The sequence below is a fragment of the Diadema antillarum genome, unplaced genomic scaffold (genome assembly GCF_040938485.1).
Source record: "Diadema antillarum isolate AM-2024a unplaced genomic scaffold, OU_Dant_1.0 seq00000338_RagTag, whole genome shotgun sequence".
NCBI lineage: Eukaryota > Metazoa > Echinodermata > Echinoidea > Diadematoida > Diadematidae > Diadema > Diadema antillarum.
Window position 1 is genome coordinate 777,027 of NW_027271351.1, and position 20,937 is coordinate 797,963.

Below are 20,937 nucleotides of genomic sequence, written 5' to 3' on the forward strand. Positions count from 1 at the left end.
ACAACCCCCCCCCCCCAAAGAAAAAAAAAGGATCAAATTAGTCAAAACTGACATTAAGAAATTTTGAAATACTCTTCCTGTGATTATTCTGAATTCATTATTCTCCTGCAGCTCTGTAGTACCTTTTCATTATGTTTTAGAATATTTTAGTTACCTACGTAAAAAAATTCTGCTGACTGATCGACGATGAATTTATGTAGTTTGAAATTTGCTGTCAATTTAATGAATAAAGAAATGACCTATATTCAGAACTTCAATTACTCCACTAAAGTACAGATATCAGGCATCTTTGATTTTTGTGGTAGCTTTATACAATTTCTTGGTTCATTGTCCCCGCCGAACGAGTTCGAGCAGGGGACTATGAAACGGGCTCCGTACGTGTGTGTGTCCGTGTGTCCGTCCGTGTGTCCGTCCGTCCGTCCGTCCGTCCGTGTGTCCGTGTGTGCGTCCGTGTGTGATCAAAATCTTCAATTTGCTACTTCTCTGTCATTTATGAGCCAATTTTGATTCTGTTTGCTTTATATGATAGCACTACATGGGAGCTTTGAAACTTCTACACAGAATTTCAGTCGTGACCTTTGACCTTGACCTTTGACCTATATTGTACATTTTGCTACAAAATGCTACTCCTTCGCCATTTCTAACCCGATTTCGATTCCGTTTGCTTTATGTGATGGCACTAGGTGAGGGCTTCAAAACTTCTACACAGAATGTTGACCTTTGACTTCTTTGACCTTTGACCTTGATTTTTTGACCTATATTGTACATTTTGCTACAAAATGCTACTCCTTCGCCATTTCTAACCCGATTTCGATTCCGTTTGCTTTATGTGATGGCACTATGTGAGGGCTTCAAAACTTCTACACAGAATTTTGACCTTTGACTTCTTTGACCTTTGACCTTGATTTTTGACCCATATTGTACATTTTGCTACGAAATGCTACTCCTTCGCCATTTTTAACCCGATTTCGATTCCGTTTGCTTTATATGATGGCACTAGTTGAGGGCTTCAAAACTTCTACACAGAATTTTGACCTTTGACCTCTTTGACCTTTGACCTTGATTTTCGACCTATATTGTGCATTTTGCTACAGAATGCTACTCCTTCGCCATTTCTAACCCGATTTTGATTCCGTTTGCTTTATGTGATAGCACTAGGTGAGGGCTTCAAAACTTCTGCACAGAATTTTGACCTTTGTCTTCTTTGACCTTTGACCTTGATTTTTGACCTATATTGTACATTGGCTACAAAATGCTACTCCTTCGCCATTTCTAACCCAATTTCGATTCCATTTGCTTTATGTGATGACACTAGGTGAGGGCTTCAAAACTTCTACACAGAATTTTGACCTTTGACTTCTTTGACCTTTGACCTTGATTTTTTACCTATATTGCACATTTTGTTACAAAATGCTACTTCCGGCGGGGACATATGTTACGCACCGCGTAATTTCTACTTTTCCTTGTTATTCTTACATATGCTTCTGCACAGTTTCACAAAAATTGTCAATCTACCCTTATTAATGGGTATATTTGGTCCTCTTCCCCGTTCAAATAAGAAAAAGAAAGGGAAAGCGCACAATTATTATCTCACTATGCAGTTGAATGTCAAGTTCATTTTTGCACTGCTCAAAATATCTCTAGTTTTAATACTGGGATACATTTGGCACTCAAATGCACAAGCAATTTCACTTCACCTTCTGATGTTTTTATGAGAGTTTAGTGGAAGTGTCCTTTGATTTCAACTCAAAGGCATTATTCTTACACTGTATGTTTGTAACTGTTTCCTTTTGCATGGTAATTGTGCTTCTGTCAATGGGAAAGGCAAATTTCTATGATCCATGCACCTTAAGCTAAATTGTATGTTCAGATGTCATTTTGGTATCAAAATAAAGTTTGTTAATTAATTGTCAGCTGTGGTCAGATCACATTTTGATATCAATTAATATTTTGCTAATTAGCTGAAACTATTACTAATGCAAGTATTTAAATGAAAAATCAAAAGCCCCTCCTGAAGTTTCTCTAATATTTCCCCAAAACTTGTGAAGCATATACCAAAATATGCCTGAAGATAATGTGCTTTCGTGACATGGAAATAGAAGCTGTAATTGTGAAAACTCCCACAATGCATTGTACAGGAGAGGCACTATTATTTCAGAGCATCGCGAGCACAGAGTTTAAACTTCATACTTCATATTCATTCAACTTTAAACTTCTATTCATCTCTCTTTCTCTCTGCATTTCATTTTGTCAGATGGCGCCCACCACAAACAACAGCTCATCCAATGACTTCTCCATCATGGACTTGGATCCACTGAAGTGACCTGAAGTGAAAGAAAGTAAAAACAAACTGATAGACAGAAACAGAGAGAAGAGAGCTTGATGCATATCTTAACAGCTGTGTCTCGCACGTGAATGAAAGTGAATGGAATGCTTTCGTCATCCTTGCCACCTCAAGTATTATACACGGCGTTTGCAACACTCTATCTGTCTCGTTGCCCCGGATGATGGTATGTTTGAGATTGGGAGGGGCTTCCAGTTACCTTGGCACCTGCTTCGTCAAACTCTCATCTCCACCTTTGCCTGTCCCTGATGATGCTCTTTTGGCGGTCAGATGAGTCTCCGCTGACCATCGATACTTATTTCTTCTGGGCAAAACTGACGGTCAAGATGAGAAGTCAATGTTGTCTGGATATTTTCTCAACTCATTATGATTATGTGTATCTGTTGATGTGTCATGGAATATATTTTGTAACACTGACAGACAGCATCGTATACAGATAAAAATATGTAGTGAAAGAAAAAATTAACGAAATGGGAATAAAGGTGATGCTGAATTATATTTTGGTCACAAAGAGAGATATTAAAGGTAGGGTGGTAGAGCTGGTCAAAAAATGACAAATGATTATGCTATATGATGTGTGATGCACCCAGGTTTATGTACGTACAATGGTGGATGCATCCACAGTATACTGGGGGGCATTTTATGAAGCGTTTTGGTCGGATATTTATCTGACAAACTGTTACAAGCTACTGAAATCCTTGCATCTGATTGGCTGAGAGCAATTTTGTCCGACAACTTTGTCAGACAAAATGCTTTATGAAATGCCCCCAGGTCTGGACACATTGTTCCTTGTTCCACCTGCCTTTTCCTTACTATGCAATGCATACCCTTGATCTTTTTCTGCAATTGAAAGTTTAATTTACAGTGTGTACTGCTCTTTCTTCAAGATTTTAGAAATTTGTACTTTAAGCAAGTGCCTTCTTGAATAAGCGAAAACTGTTAATATCACTCTACAGAACTGACTGCTCTTCCATATGATAAATGTGCCTGCCTTTGTACACAGATACCCTATATTATTTTAGTTCCCGGTGTTAAAGATGATTTATGAAAAAATGTCGTTTTCAGTGACCATGTATCATTCCATTGTAAAAAAAAAAAAGAACGACTTTGTACTAAAATGGTTTGTTATGTATAATCCCATCTCTTTCTGATAGTTGCAACAAGCCAAGTGACCATAAAATTTGGAAGATATTAAAAGTGCATAAGATTGTGTCTGCCCAAAAGTAAAATGCAGTAGAGGGTTTTTGAGACCTGTGTGATGATCCTCATGATTACAAAAAGAGAAGAAAGCTTGTCAAAATCATTCAACTTGGGGCAGTTATCTTTTCTAAGCCCTACTTGCTTATGTTTCATGGTGTCTGCACTTACATGACAGTAGAAGAAATGCAAAGTATTGCAACTCTTCTTCTCTTCTTTGCTACCTGCTACTTCACGAAACTGCATTGTCTTTGAACAATTTTATGGGATCTTCCCTGTGATATTGCGAACAAGCTTCATTTAATCTATTAATTTTGTGTAACATTTTCCTCAGTTTGGCAAAGCAATATATACACCCCCCCCCCAAAAAAAAAAAAAAAAAAAAATGTTGGAAAGCATTATGTACTGCAGTCAAGTGCCGAAACAACTTTGTTTGTCATCTAAAGTACTTCTTTTTGTTGGCAAAATTTGTACATCATTATGCGAATGCGTCTATCTCAGTTGGAAGGCCACACAACTTTATGGATACTATACACCACGCAACAGTAAGAAGCGAATTTGGATCGTAGCATTACAGGAGGCTTTCTTTTAGGGGGAGAAAAGAGTAGCTTGGCTAGGCTAAGAACAGCATCCTATTTCAGAGTAATTATTTTTCCTATCTGGTGCCAAACTCCAGCAATACTTGGTGTTACGTGATGTGTGTTGTGGTATGAACTCAGAATAATATTGTATGATGATGTAAGTTCTGAAATGATCTTTGATGTTGTGCGAGGATGAGGGATGTTTATATGCAAAACTAAGTATGAATATATATATCAATGTCAGGGCTCAACACCAACTTTGTTGTCTGGTGGGCCATTTGGCTGCTAAAATCTTTAAATCTGACATTTTGGTGGCCGGAGAAAGATATGTAGTTGTCGGAAATAAAAGCAAAAGTAACAATTCATTGTTAATTGTAGTTGCCCAATCGGGCCACTAAAATATAAATTTTGGTTGCCTGACACCCATTTGAATGGCCCCTTGCCACTGTCATCTCCACGCACATGGAATCTATGTATAAACTGATGAACTGACTAATAGTTATTCTGCACTTAAGTGTATGTGTGTGTCTGTGTCTGTATCTGTTGGTATGTAGGAAGTAACTTTCCAAAGGATAGTTAAACAATTCAATTAGATATATTTGCATATGGTCTAATGACTGAGCACTTATTCCTATGTTAACTTTGGAATGAAAAGTATGTTTCAGAATCTGACAACTAGTACACTTTGGGAGGGGTTACGAACATGGTTGCAGATTGTATGCATATTGTGTATGCATGTATCATGTGGATATGATTCTGAAAACAAAAATATATGAAATGTATGACATATCAAGTCAGTATGATTGAATGCATGTATTTAGCATGCTTGGGAGTTGTAAATGAAAATGTATGCACCCATATCAAAATAATATTTCTGATGCATTATGTTTGTGCATTTATTCTAAGATGATACATTAAAGCATGAGAGAAATTCTCATTTTATGCATATATCATGGTTTATTCAGTGGTGTCAAGCATGTACTATCAATGTAGCGAACTCTTTCCAGATAGATCTACTCTTGACAGCCAACTGTGATGCATTTATCATCCACCATACAGAAAATGGGAGTGAAAAGAAAGGTTCATGTATACTATTGTCACATTGCCCGTGGATTGTGGGTGGATACTTCATAACCCCCCCCCCCCCCCTTGTGTTGATAGAATGAATTATTTGTACAAGCTCATTTATAGAAAAATTTATTTTGTCCCACAATCTGCATCCGATGTGTAAAGTTTCCTTTTCTACTTCCTGATGTGCAAACCTCACACATTCCTAGTCCTAATAATACCCAAAGCTTGCCTTGGTAGTCCTGTTTGTGACGGTGTGTTCAGATTAGAAATCAGTTCATCCGTGTACAAATGTATTCAAATCTTTGTATACGTGGCTGTGTCCAATATTTGCATATATGTATAATTCTAGGCAATCCTGATAGCTTCCTTATGAATACTTTATGGTCTATGTATGCATGTGTTGCAGTATATTCCATATTTGCAGAGATGATCTTCACTTGTACCAGAAACATCTTAGATTTATAGCATGCTGGTGAATAAAGTGGTTGGAGAGAGATATGATATATTTAGCAATGAGGTGAGTTTCTTAAGAGATGTAAGCCCCCATTTGTCTGCTCACGGGACAGATCCTGAACTTGGTGTGTTATTGTTACATAGAGAAATGCATATGTCAACAGATAGCTTAAACTACTGAACAACCAGGGGAAGTGATTACTTTTTTTTTTAAATTTGAATTTTGTAGGCTTCATTTATTGACCCTTAGATTAAGTTTCCAGTCATTTTCAAGGAAAATTTTGAGTGGTTGTAACAAATTGAATGTTGCTATGCATTTTCCACTTAAGTCATCACAAGCTGCTGAGAATACTGACCTCACTTTCCCTTTTTTCTGCCATTGACATCAGCAGATTTTCTCCACGAATCATGTCTTCCATATAATTATTACTCTCAGGAATTGATGCAGTGCAGGTTGCAGTACATCAGCAAGAGTTCTAATGTTCATGAATTCAATTTCATGTGCTGAAGTTCTGTGCATGTTTTCAAGGTGCTTCAAGGAGTTTGTTTGAAATTGAGACATGAACTTGTACGAAATTGATTTGACATTTTGACATTGGCTCACATGTTTTGCTCCTTTTACACGTGAAGGGTTTGTTTTTATGCATTTAATAAAACAAATGCCATTTCTGATGCATTGGGCACCCATGTGTTTTAGCATGTAGGAAGTTATCCATCAGTTGGTGTGATGCGTATGCTTGCAGATTATGCAAGCTTCTTGATTTCCACTAGAGAAGTGTTGGATTCCTTCTTTTTGTAGATGACAACATGACATTTTGTTGTAATTGTTATTGGCTCTACTACTGTAAAGACAAATGTCTGCACTCGATCAATTTCAATGAATTCCATATGTTTCTATTTTAGCTGGCTGTGAGCACATCTCTGGTGATGGCATAAATTGTTGGGAATAGAACATAAGTAACAAGATATTACTTGCATGCTTTTGTATTTTTGCAATGATGTCACTGTGCAAGGAATGGACGAAAATTTCTGCACACAAAACATTTTTGCGCCACATGCATCTGTCAGTCATGGCTATAGCTGTGAACTTTCTCATCTTTGAGTAATACACTCTCTTTCTCGACCTATCTATTTGTCTGTCTGTCTGTATGTCTGTCTGTTTATATATCTATCTATTTGTCTATCTATCTGTCTATGTCTGCATCTGTCTATCCATCTGTCTGTCAGTGTATCTATTTTCTGTCTGCTTTATTACATATATCTATCTATCTATCTATTTATCTATCTTTCTATCTATTTTCATCTACTGTAAAACCAGAAATTTTTACGTGAATTTTATCTTGCAAATTTCGCTAGAGCCAAGATTCGTAAAATTAAAATGCATGCGAAAGGTCATGTCTTCACTATAATGCATTGGATGCCTGTGGCACTTTGTGAAAATTTCATGCTTTCTTACTTTACAGTATCTATCCATCTGTCTATATGTATATATGTATCTACTTTGATCTTTTCATCGATATGTCTGCTGTCTTTTTGTATTGCCCTTGTGAAGTGCTGCCATCTTTAATACTCAAGAAACACATACATCAAGGGTCTGAAGAATCCTGCTTATCAAGAAATCGATGAAAGAATGAAGATGCGAGCGTAATCCTTTGAGCCATATTTGAATTACATAGTATTCTTTGTTTAATGTACATGTTAAATAGTGCTACCAAACAACCATATGTATGACATTAAGTATAAGTCATCTGTATTACAATAATTTTGTTTACTTTTTTTATTCAAGAAGAGAGTATAATGTTTTGTAATACTGTATATGTCACATTTTTTCCAGTATTTTTTCTTGTTTAGTTATGTAGTCTAGTTATGAGCTCAGTGTGAATTGCCATGCACTGATACAAATTATTTGTGAATACTGAACAGTGTACAGCCTATTTTGTTAAACACAAGAATGAAAAGAAAGCTGCAAGATTTGTCATGTATACGTGGAGCCAATATTTTTGTCTTCACTTACCATGATTACACAACGTGCACAGGTGTCAGATATAACTCATAAACAGCACACTCTTTTTCTCTGGTTTGATTTTCAACTTTGACATGTTTTCTCTATTATTGCCTTCTCACTCTCTCCTCTGAATTCTTCCTTCTCATTCTTGTTTTTTCTGTCTTTTCTTTGTACCTTAGAGAAAATATGTTGCTGATCATTTGTTGACCACGACAAGGAAGTTGGTAGTTGAATTTTGTGCACCATTTCTCACTATGGATATAAACAAGGTGGAGTATGGTCATCATGGGTACTCTGCTGCCATAAGAATTTAGAAATATTTTATTTCCTTCTCAAAATAAGAAGGAAAGAATAGTGTGGTACTTTTTGGGAGATATTTGGAGTTTGTTACTGTACTGTATACAGAACACCAAGACACACGGGAGAATTAATTGCGATGATTATGTAATAATGATGGAATATAATGCAGTGAGTATATGGTTGTCATTGCAGTTTTCACCACTCTGCTCCATTGTTCTTATCTTCTGCTGAACTCCTGGAAATGTGTCATTTTGATGCTTGTATTCAATGGATTTTGTTCACATAGCATGTTACAACACCAGTCAGGAGAAAGTATTTTTAACAAATATGGAAAAAGACGTAATGTGATACTGCATTTACATGATGAGGGCAGTTGCGTTGGATGAAAAAGGTTCATCTTAAAGAATATGGCCACATGGATGCAACAAAGATTGTGGTTTGCAATAAAATCATGTGCAAAGTGGAATGTTTTGTGTCATTGTGTTATTATGCGTCACCATATTTTGTACTCACACAAACACGCACACACACACACACACACACACACACACACACACACACACAGAGGGGGAGGGGTCAGCGAGTCAAGAGGGGATGGAGGATCAACGGAGAGAGCAGGAGGGAAAAATACTGAAAGAAAGTACAGTCAAACCTGTCTATAGCGGCCACCCAAGGGATACGGAAAAAGTGGCCGTTATAGACAGGTGGCCGCTATAGACAGGTAATCCAACTTTGTGTGCATTGCCTACATGTACATGTATCATTGTTGTATTTATGTGTGTACGTATGCACACGTGTGTATCATGCGTAGAACAATGCCGGTGTTTATGAAATTGTTGCACAGTACACTAGATGTAGCATGTGCACAGTCATGAATTAGTGCATTATTGTGACTGAATAAGTGATGAATGCAACGGTGGCGATCACTGAATGTTGCCCAGAAATGACTGGCACGGCTAAAAAGCAGAAAAACACCCTGGGGCCTGTCTTATAAAGACTTGTGATAGAAATCAATCACAAGTTTCTTGTGAACTGCAATGCAAGTTGTGATTGATTTGGGGACTTGTGATCGATTTGAAGGCTTTATAAGACGGGGCCCTGAATTATCAGCTCGGCTACGGCTCCATCGGGTTTTTGGCCGCTATAGACAGGTTAAAATCTACCGCGGGAAACAAAATTTGTGGCCGCTGGCCGCGTTAGACAGGTGGCCGCTATACACAGGGTCTTTAACATGGCTTTTCTCTCGGGGGGATTTTTCAGTGGCCGCTATAGACAGGTGGCCGCTATAGAGAGGTGGCCGCTAAGGCAGGTTTGACTGTAGTATTCACATGAAACACTTCAAAGGCTTGATATATCCTGCATGTGTTGTATATACATACATCTTCATCAGAGGAGTTATTCCCACACGAAGTTTCTTTCTCACACTAAGGCTGTTTAGTGGAGTAAAAATGAGACCAGCAATCACTACAATGTACTTCACTTTACCAAATGTGTCTGCTGCAAATCAGCATATGCTTAATCTTCTCATCAAGTTTTTGCTTCTGTGGCATCTTTTCTTCTGCTCTTTTTACTATTTTATTGCATACACGTACTGCATGAAAGTCAGCCTTGATACTATCTCTGATAACTAACTACACATTATGATTGATTCACACTTTGAGATTCAGCTTCATGTACTTTAATTGTACTCCCCATAATGAAGGAATTACTAAGAAATCAAATGAAAGCAGTTAAAATCGTATAAATTCAGTCATATTTCACTCTCTATTGAGAAGGCATAGTCTGCAGACATTCCCGCCTGGTAAAGTTTCTAATACACGGACACGCCCACGACCGCGCCCCTTCTGAGCAAAGTACGAGGACGAGAAAGAGAGCAAATTTATATCGATCGCACAATATTAAATCGATGAAGATCGATTAGCGCAGAGTTCGGTAACTTCGCAAACGTAAACGAGACTGATGCGATCATGTTGGCTAATTTTCTTGCTTCTCGTTTCACTAAAGCTGCTCCAGTAGTGACAGCAAGGCTATCAGAATGTATATCTGGAAGAGATCACTCAGGTATCCTTTTATCTGTTGTTATTTAACAGATTTCGATCTGGCCACTGTTTTCTGGCCTAGGGAAGAGGTAGAGACCTAGATTGGTGGTCCCATATATTGCCTTTCATGTTACTCATCCGTTACATGTAAATCGCAAAACCCAAGCCAAAACCTAAGTTAGATTCTACGTTACACGACACGAGCTTCCCATTTTTACAGGCGATGTGCTAGTAAATTACAGGAGATCTTCAGTATTTTATCTATCACCATGCCTGTTTGGCTCTGTAACTTTTGTGTGTGTGTGTGTGTTTTCCCTTTATAAAGTTTATTTAGACAATTGTGCACTTTATTTGGTAAACTACGGCCCTATTATTATCAATGCGAGATTTTACCCTAATCGAGCAGTGCGTGCGAATTTGAGTACTAGTACCTATCAGGCATCGCGGGTTCGACGGCGTGTGCATGTGTGCATGTGTGAGAGATTTCGCATTGGGATGCAGTGTGTGTGAATGTGTCAACGTGTGTGTGTGTGCATATGAAAGCACTTACGGTACGCCACATCTGACATACATGGTTGCTCTAAAACGGCCTTCCTTGCGCGGCGCGACGCGGCGTGATCGAGCGCGAGCGCAGCAGACCCTAGCTAGACAAACAGGGTGCTGTCAGTTACGTGCTGTGCATTGGCACGCAATGAACGGAACACGAGTGGTAAATTTCCGTGCTTCAATCATGATTTTCACTGAATGAATTCTGTGTTATATCATAAGCAGGGGATCACTAATTAAACTATTTGCAGAGGACATATGTCCACTCGCGGCCTTGGCAAAATTCTGTGAAATTATAATTAAAAAACCCAAAATCTTATCCCAATTCGTCAGTCTGAATAGTGTTTTATTTCGTCTACACAGTTACCGTTTAAACGAGCCTAACCAGACGCCGTGCGAAGTGTGGATAGCTACCGATTTATGGGCAGCCAGTACATGGACACACACACACACACAAGCCTCACCTGCGTGATGGGTTTGCGCGATTTGTGATGGGGTAGGATCGGGATAGATGAAGGAGGCATAAAAATATTCATGAAACTGTTGTGGCGAGCTGGCGCAAGCTAGGATGTTCAAAAATGGAATCTATTGAATCGCAGACTGCTGCCAACTTTCACACACTTTGCACCATGATCATAGCAATTTTCTGAGATGCAACATTAATATGGTGGAGAGCAAAGGCACCCGAAATTGCGATCGTGCAGTGTTCGATGTGTCCGCTCCGCAGAAAGCGCAGTGAGTGAGGCAGGCTTTTAGTGACCTTATCACTTGTCAAACGGCGTTCCATACAGCAAGAGAAGCTCGCCAGCTGCTCAGTGCGTGGTGGTTCATGGGATACCACCTTGGCATACGGCGAATGAGATACCGATTATATAGGGCCGTAAAGTGCACAATTGCCGAAGTTTATGTGGAGTTCGACTTGTAATTTAGTAGATTTCTACTAGCGAGATCTAGAGTCCACAGACATGTCTAGACTAGAGTATCAATACCACCACAAATGTAGTACTAGCACAATGTAAGTTAGCATTGTTAGCCAGCCAACTTGCAAACCACGTCTTGCACAAGAAAAGTTTGGCAGGAAGAGGTCGACAAATTTATGCCAGAAAATGTAGAGTTTTATTTGAAAAGGCTTGAAAAGAACTCGGATGTGATAAAATTCTGATTTCAAGACTGCTCTCTGCTGCCAGTTGTGAGTTATAATTTGGTAAAAATTGATGAAAAAAATTGCATAAATTGACTGAGCAATGATGAAAACCAATCAAATTATTTGACTTTCCCCGGCTTATGAATCTACTGTCAGTGTAAGTTCAGAAACGTAAGTCTGTTATGGAAAAATCCTCTGAGAGTGATGTGATGGGATAACATTAGGGGAAAAAAGGATATCAATCCATCCTTTGCCATAGCTCTCTGTGCAACATCCAAGCTGAATTATTGGCAAGCCATGAATGCAAAATGGTAGTGGATATGTGCATGAGTGCCAGGGGGATAGCACCAGATGTCAATGGCTATTATCAGCATTTGTGTCTATTGAGATCATGATCACATATCATTATGAAGAATAAAGCAGCTTGAACTATACCAGAGATGGTGTAACTGTAACTGTCATCTACTGTGAGTTCAGCATTTTTTTTTTAATGTTTTGTGATGTTATTGTTGACATAACATATGTTTAATTTTTGTTGTCTTTTTGAATGATCTAATTTGTTTATTTGTTTGTTTCCTTTCTTTCATGTCATCACATTTGGATCATTGCTGCGCTACTTTTGATATTCAGTGCGAGGAATGGTAAGTCTCTATAGATGATAACAGTTTGTTTATGATTATGGAAAAGAGAAGGAAATTTAGAGAAGAGGGGCAAGGCAGTGGAAGATAAACTTACTTGTGTTTCAGTGATTGTATCAGTTTTTCACTCTGCTATTGTAAGTTCATATACAGCTCTTACTTTTCCAAAGACAGATGTCTTTCACACAGCACTTTTATCTTATTCCATCTCCAAGATTTAGTCTGTTTTGACATTAATTTTGGAGGAGAAGAACACACAAACTAGCAGCTCGACATAAAACAACATTCGTTTGCTTCTTTCTACCTTTCAGGCCTCCATGACCCCTATAGGTTTCATTGGTCTGGGCAACATGGGCGGTCACATGGCCAGGAATCTTCTGGACAAGGGCTTCCCCCTGGTGGTCTGTGATGTCTACCCCGAGGCAGTGGCCAGCATAGCCCAACTAGGGGCCGATGTGGCTGACACTCCGGCTGAGGTGGCGGAGAAGGCTGATAGAATCATCACCATGTTGCCTTCAAGCCCGAATGTCTTGGAAGTCTACACAGGGGAGAATGGCATATTATCGTAAGACACACACTGTGCAAACTCACTGGCTGCTCCACCCTCACTTTTCTTTTTCATTTTGTCGTGCCTTCCTTTTGTTCATTCTTCTTCGTTGTTTCTTTCTTCCATGCTATCTTTTTTTTTCCCCTCTCTCTCTGTTTCTTTCTTGTCTATATCTGTCTTTTTATGAAGCCAAAAGCCTGAAGTGCCATAGTTGTGTATTCATGAGTCAGATAATGCTGCCAGTTGTATTCATTTCTGTCGTGGCCAGATGAAAACAGTAGCTAAAGAGCTTATTTATAAGTGGTATACATTAATGATAGATTTCAGCATTTATTTTACTGCCATGTACATGTATGTCATCTGTATGAATGTGCATTTCAAAGTGTTTGTAGAATGTTTTGAACTTTGACAAAACTATTAAGGAATGGTGCAACTTTAAAAGAAGTGACATTTAATTGATGTTATTATTATGAATGTAATATGGATAACACTCTCTGGGTCACTTCTTGTTTTCTTTTGTTTTCCACCAACACTGTTTTCAGAAAAGTGCAGTCAGGCAGCTTGCTCATAGACAGTAGTACCATAGACCCAGCTGTGACAAAGGATGTAGCTGCTCTTGCTGAGCAGAAAGGCGCCACATTCATGGATGCACCGGTGTCAGGAGGTAATAGAAGTCAATCCATATAGGATAAAATACTGACCAGTGTCTGCATTTGGCTCAATCGAGTGAGTTATTGCGATCATTCATTGTGCGGCATCCATCACGTGTCATGCATAGTGCATAACGTGTTGTCCATTTGTCCATCGTCTGTCGCGCATAAACTTTTTACATTTTCAGCGTTTTCTTTAAAACTCCATGACAGATTTTTACCAAGCTTGGCAGATGGCATCCATAGGGGGATAGAATCTCAATGTGTTCAAATGGACACCATCTACCACCCCCCCCCCCCTTCTCCATGGGGGTGGGGGGAGGTACATGTATGTAATGCATGTATGCTGTCCCCATAATCCCATTTGATAAAATACCGGTACATTTTGAGAAGGTACATGCATGCATCATAAATGTGCAGAGTTTTGCATTTTTTATTTAAAGCATAGTTAATTCCAGATTGTGATAGAATGATAGAGAATAAATTTAAATGGAAATTGACTAAAAGCAAGTTGTAAACACAATCAAGAAGGCTGTTATCATTGACTGTGCTGTGGGTGTCAACATCCTTTTTTCACCAATATCACATCACTGGCAGACATATTTTCTTCTTCTTCAAGTTTATGATTTCTCTTGTTGATCTATCTTTCCTTTCTCCTTCTTTCCTTTCTCTTATTAAAGGACAAGTCCACCTTCATATACATAAGGATTGAGAGAATGCAGCAATATTAGTAGAACACATCGGTGAAAGTTTGAGGAAAATTGGACAATCCGTTCAAAAGTTATGAATATTTTAAGTATCTGCGCAGTCACTGCTGGAAGAGAAGACTACTACAGTGTATGATGTCACATGCGTACAACTATATAAGGAAAATAAAAAGAGAATTTCACAAAACTTTACTTTTTGAATAAATTGCACATTTCTTCGACTTGCTGCTGACGTATGTTAAGGGTAATATTATTCCCCCTGCCTTCTGAAAGAGAGAAGTGGAGTGTTCTTTTGTTATGCGAGAAAAATGGAAATATGTTGAATTTTCTTTATTCTTTCTTTATATCGTTGTACTCATGTGACATCATAAGCTATAGTAGTCTTTTCATCCAGCCGTAACTGAGCAGAAACTTCAAAAATTCATAACTTTTGATCCGATGTCCGATTTTGCTCAAACTCTCACTGATGTGTTCTACTAATATTGCTGCATTCACTCAACCCACGTGTCTATAAAGGTGAACTTGTCCTTTAATCTATCTTTCCTTTGTCTTATTGATCAATCTTTCCTTTTTCATTACACCCTCCAATTTATCGTCCTTTGCCCAGGTGTAAATGCTGCCAGGGACGGAATCCTCACATTTATGGTTGGTGGGAAGTCAGAGGAGTTCAAAGCTGTGGAGGAACTGCTCCGGAACATGGGGAAGAATGTGGTCCACACAGGACCAGTGGGCACTGGGGAGGTAGGTAGTGCTTCAGTTGCCATGGTGATACATCAATGGTATCAGTGAAGCTTGCAGCATATGATCAAGGTTTCCAAGAATTGATGCATTATGACTTAACTTTACTATGGCCAATTAGTGACTGTCCATACTGGATGCTGGATTAACAGATTACAGTATACACCATATATTTAGCTAGTCTAAATTTTTGTGAATCGGGACTTCCTGACGATTTCATGAGTGGTTAACTTCACAATCATGGAGTACAGTACTGAACAGAGAAATGTATGCGTGCATGCACGTCACATACATGTCAGAATTAGAGTCAATATTTTTGTGTGTCTTTAAATTTGCAAATAGCACCCGACTCGCAAAGTTCACTAAAATAAATACCTTGCGAAATATTCAGCATATACAGTATGTTCATTTCTGTGAGAGTGAACATTTTTACCTGGTAAATTTCTTACAAGCCGGCAAGTGAGTTTTTCCCAGATTGTACACATGTCATTAGTAAAAGTATGAATTCATGTATGCAAAATAAATTCTCATTAGTTTTATTTGGTACTGGTATCATATTATATTAAGATTCTTTTTAAAAAGCCCAAAACAACTTTAAAGGGGCTGTACAGTACTGGTTGAGGTGGGGATTCATGTTTTTAACATTCCTAAGTGAGATAATGAGAAACCTCTTATGAAATATGAAAGAGCATGTAATTTTAAGAAGGATTCAACGTTTATTTGATGAAAATTGGTTTTCGAATGGCTGAGATATCCAAAAAAGTGATAATAATAAAAGACTACATGCCACAACTTTATTAGGATATCTTTGTTTCACCTTTTTTGTCCCCGCCGAACGAGTTCGAGCAGGGGACTATGAAACGGGCTCCGTACGTGTGTGTGTCCGTGTGTCCGTCCGTGTGTCCGTCCGTGTGTCCGTCCGTGTGTCCGTGTGTGCACTAGGTGAGAGCTTCAAAACTTCTACACAGAATTTTGACCTTTGACTTCTTTGACCTTTGACCTTGATTTTTGACCTATATTGTACATTTTGCTACAAAATGCTACTCCTTCGCCATTTCTAACCCGATTTCGATTCCGTTTGCTTTATGTGATGGCACTAGGTGAGGGCTTCAAAACTTCTACACAGAATTTTGACCTTTGCCTTTTTTGACCTTTGACCTTGATTTTTGACCTATATTGTACATTTTGCTACAAAATGCTACTCCTTCGCCATTTCTAACCCGATTTCGATTCCGTTTGTTTTATGTGATGGCACTAGGTGAGGGCTTCAAAACTTCTACACAGAATTTTGACCTTTGCCTTCTTTGACCTTTGACCTTGATTTTTGACCTATATTGTACATTTTGCTACAAAATGCTACTCCTTCGCCATTTCTAACCCGATTTCGATTCCGTTTGCTTTATGTGATGGCACTAGGTGAGGGCTTCAAAACTTGTACACAGAATTTTGACCTTTGCCTTCTTTGACCTTTGACCTTGATTTTTTACCTGTATTGTACATTGGCTACAAAATGCTACTCCTTCGCCATTTCTAACCCGATTTTGATTCCGTTTGCTTTATGTGATGGCACTAGGTGAGGGCTTCAAAACTTCTACACAGAATTTTGACCTTTGCCTTCTTTGACCTTTGACCTTGATTTTTGACCTGTATTGTACATTGGCTATAAAATGCTACTCCTTCGCCATTTCTAACCCAATTTCGATTCCGTTTGCTTTATGTGATGGCACTAGGTGAGGGCTTCAAAACTTTTACACAGAATTTTGACCTTTGACTTCTTTGACCTTTGACCTTGATTTTTTACCTATATTGCACATTTTGCTACAAAATGCTACTTCCGGCGGGGACATATATTACGCACCGCGTAATTTCTACTTTTCCTTGTTTTTGGATATCTCGGCCACTTCAAAACCGATTTTCATCAAATAAACTTTTGATACCCCTTAGAATTGCATGCTCTTTGACATCTCATAGAGTGATTTGTGAATGTCTTGCTAAATGTTAAAAGCTAAATCCTCACCTCGACCAGAACTGTACACACCCTTTAACTATGAAACAGTTTCATATTCAGGTATGTCAGTTTTGTCAACTGAGAAGTAATTGACATATGGTTCTGTTTCACTTTCTTGAACAGGCTGCCAAGATTTGCAATAACATGATGCTGGCGATATCCATGATTGGCACATCAGAGGTTATGCATCTTGGCATAAGGTAAGTCCTCAATACTTCTGCATTAGGGAGCTTTAGATTTTGACGCGCGGACGTTCAGAGGGGAAAAAAACATGTTCTGAGCATGCGCAGAAGAGCACGTCAAGTCAATCTATTTTTAGCTTGCGTCTCCTGAGTTTTTCACTACGCGTACTGGGCTATTTTTACGTCCGCACAGTTTGCAACATAGAGAGCTACTTGATATACTGATCATATTGGGGGCGCCATTTTATTTTTTTATACGTTGCCTCCCAGCGTAATCTAAAGCTACTTTTCAGCACAACGCAGGGAAGAGGAGAACGTCCAGCGCAAGCGCCGTCTCAAACGTCCATGCGTCAAAATCTAAAGCTCCCTATATGCTTGTCTTGTGCTTTTTATACCTTGATATGGGCAGAACTGTTTGCAGGAAGGTTTTGGTGGGGGTTTTTTGTGTGCTTTGTTTTGTTTTATTTTGTTTTAAATTCAGGGATGAATATTTTTCACCTAGAATGGATTCACAATGCAACAAGAAGATATAAATGGTAAACAGAAGTATACTCTCGGAGAAGGAAAAAATGGAACGCATGCAAACAAGCAAAAGGAAAAGTTAGGACATGGGGAATACTTTTGCCCAACACTCCTTTAAAAAAAAAAAAAATCTGATGGTTGGTTTTGGGCGTGGGATGATGCTGTGAAACCACTCGGCACTTTATAAAGTCCATTGTAATTCCTACAGCCATTCCACATGTACCTAATCCTTTAGTATTATGTGCCTCTGATTAGATTGCCTTTCCACAGATGAATCCTACCAAAAAAAAAAAAAAAAGCTATGCCAATTAGTCCTACCTCAGAGCTGCCTGCAGCAAATCAAAGCCCATTTATGATTCTTTCACTTCCTCTAAGTCAAAGTCCATGAGTGTGGCCTTTTTGTGTGTGTCTTCTATTAGTTTTTGTTTTGTCTCTTTTGCCCTCATTGCTGTGTGATTGTTTTCAAGCTGTGTCTGCTGTACTGTCTTTAGCTATTTTTGTGAAGTGCTCATGATTGAAATTCAGTGATGTTATTCAGTAAGACAATAACCCCTAAACAAAAATATTCAGTATATCATAGTGTGCTACAGCCATTTATTGTCTTAACATGAATATAGGTTTTCCCTGCTGTGAGGTTTTCATGTTGGTGGTAACTTGTCATTTATCATACTCCGGTGTTGAGAAAGCATTATGTACAGTGCACTTTGAAGCCAGGGAGATGACCCTGTGTGGTTTTACACATTTTTTTTTTTCAGGCTTGGTTTGGACAAGAAGGTTCTGGCAGACATCATGAGTACAAGCACGGGGCGATCCTGGTCCTGTGACACCTACAACCCAGTCCCGGGAGTGATGGAAGGGGTGCCCTCAAGCAACAACTACCAGGGCGGGTTTGGCACTGCGCTCATGGCAAAGGTACGTGTGAAACCCGAGGCTGCATGTGTACACCCCTGGGATAAGAAGACGACAAGAGTTTGTGAAGTCACCAAAGAACAAGAATATAAAGAATATCTGAAGAAAATTTCATAGAATGGCACTCTTAATGAAAAAGACTCATTGCTTCAATTTGTTACTGACATATACGTTTACAAGGGGAATATCAATCCCCCTTCAATTTGAAAAAGGTATGTCAGTTGGTCTCATTATGCTAGAAAAATGAAAGGTTGCTGAATTCTCTTAATATTTTTTGTTGTAATATATTGTTGTTCTGCAGTGATGGCAAGAACTGTTGTATTCTTCTCATCCAGCGATGATAGCACCTAAACTTTACAAATTCATAAATTTTGAATGGATTGTCCAATTTTCTGTGAAATTCACTGATGTGTTCTCCTAATATCGTTGCGTTCTCTCTATCTGCTTACATATTTAGGGTAAATTCCCCCTGAATAGAAATAGTCAACTAGATATGCACAAGATCACACAGTTGTAAGCCAAAACAAGTGCTAAGACTGGATGGCTCACTTAAGTGGGTTGCAGTCACACTAAATGCAATGGAAATAGCACATTGTGAAATGTTATGTCACATAGAAGTTGTTGCCACTTTAACATGGTTCTCACTTTTAAGTGGCTCCTAATCAGCAGGTGAGCATTATAACTACAACTGCCATAGCAACAGAAAAAATGTAGCAATCCAAACTGACTTTGGCATATGGTAGTTTTGATCTTTCCTGCCTTGTCAACGGTTATTTCCAAATCAACAACTATCTGTATAATAATGTTAGAATGATGTGGCACCAGAAGTCTTCAGGGGGCATTTCATAAGCATTTTGGTCAGATATTTTTTCACAAAGTGTTACAAGCTACTGAAATCCTTGCATCGGATTGGTTGAGAGCAAATTTGTCCGACAAGTTTGTCAGACAAAATGCTTCATGAAATGCTCCCCAGAAGTAACTTCACTCTACTCTTGCTCTAAAGATGTTGTGCCTGTATCACACCTGATAGGATTTGGGGCTGTCTAGTGCAGCATCTGTGGCCACCAAGACACCAACCCCCCTGGGATCCCTCAGCTGCCAAATCTACCGCCTGATGTGCAACCAGGGATACTCCCTCAAGGACTTCTCTTCCGTCTACCAGTTTCTGAAGGAGAGCGCGGACTCGTGAAGAGCTTCTCTCCACCCCCTCTCCCCCCCCCCCCCCTTTCCCTGCCCTCCACCCCTCCCCTTTGTTGGACTTCCACCAACCTTATCGCCCCTGCTACCTCCCCATGGCCCCTCCCCATCGCTCCTCCCCCTTAGCTGGCTTATGTCTGCCTGTGCTACCCTTCCTTGACTACCATGACACCAACATGTTTATCTCTGAATCTACACATTATGCTCAAGAATTTGAGACCAATATGATAAGGCTGAATACCTCCTGTGGATAGCATCACATCAAGGCGTGAGTACATACTGGTATGCATCCTGAAGTGCTACAGAGTATGTTCTTAAGTTGAGGCAGAGAAGAAATGAAGGGATGGTGGTCATATGTCACCAGTTTTAAATGTTTGAATGGGATGTTACGATTGAAAAAGTGGCAACATTACACATGTGTTAGCTTGAATGTGGTGTTATATTTCAGGCACTTCCAACTGCTGTTGCTTTCTATAGACAGATGAGCTGATTACATCCTAGGGAAAATATTCCCTTGTTTCTAACACTAACAAGTATCGAAGAGGACTATTGCTTCAGTTCCTCAATGAGTGGCTGATTTGATAAGCAAAACTTATTTGAAATATTCCACTTCTCATGATGCTGAGAGAAATATTTCCTACAAATTGTTACTGAGGCCATCATGTTAAATGGTAATAGGGCAATATACAGATGTTTGGTTTTTTTTAAATGTGGTATTAAGTATTATGTGGTTATGGCCTGAAGACTGATGAAGATAGAGGGGGTCATTTCCTTAGATGGTATACTGTACAAAGAGGTTTGTTTGAAAGGTTTTGGAATGATTCACGAATTAAGTTGATACTGTTGTATGATATTCTTTGACTGGTTAGCTATTCTTTTTTTTTATTGGTGGTGTTTCATTCTGTTTCATTTGTTTCTTTCTGTGTGGAAATAGTATTGCACATATTATGTTTGTATGTTCTTTGTTCATTTTGTGTCAACTTCACAAACATGACCATGGGAAGATTTGAAAAAGCAAGATGGTGCAGCACTTACCATGTACCAAGTAATGTGAAATTAAGCCAACACGAAGGTTGAAGTATAATTCTGAGGGAATCATCAACACAAAAAGTAATAAAAGTCATTAGTATTATGTTTGTGTGTATGACGATCAAATGAG

At 38.8% G+C, this 20,937-nt stretch overlaps 2 protein-coding genes across 2 annotated transcripts in view; both read left to right on the forward strand.

Annotated features, from left to right (window-relative positions):
• The window catches only part of LOC139730822 (uncharacterized), a 39,490-nt gene extending 35,576 nt beyond the window's left edge, over positions 1–3,914 (forward strand). The window contains exon 13 of the mRNA XM_071641692.1: positions 2,255–3,914. Coding sequence (XP_071497793.1) covers positions 2,255–2,323 — 69 coding nt within the window. The 3' untranslated portion in view covers positions 2,324–3,914. The remainder of the gene's footprint in view (positions 1–2,254) is intronic.
• Positions 3,915–9,887: 5,973 nt separating this feature from the next.
• Positions 9,888–19,770, forward strand: LOC139730791 (3-hydroxyisobutyrate dehydrogenase, mitochondrial-like). The gene is made up of 8 exons (XM_071641655.1): positions 9,888–10,012; positions 12,311–12,321; positions 12,630–12,883; positions 13,408–13,529; positions 14,830–14,963; positions 17,092–17,168; positions 18,428–18,584; positions 19,612–19,770. The coding sequence occupies exons 1-8, from the start codon at positions 9,919–9,921 to the stop codon at positions 19,768–19,770; spliced, it is 1,008 nt and encodes a 335-aa protein (XP_071497756.1). The 5' UTR covers positions 9,888–9,918.
• Positions 19,771–20,937: the final 1,167 nt, after the last annotated feature.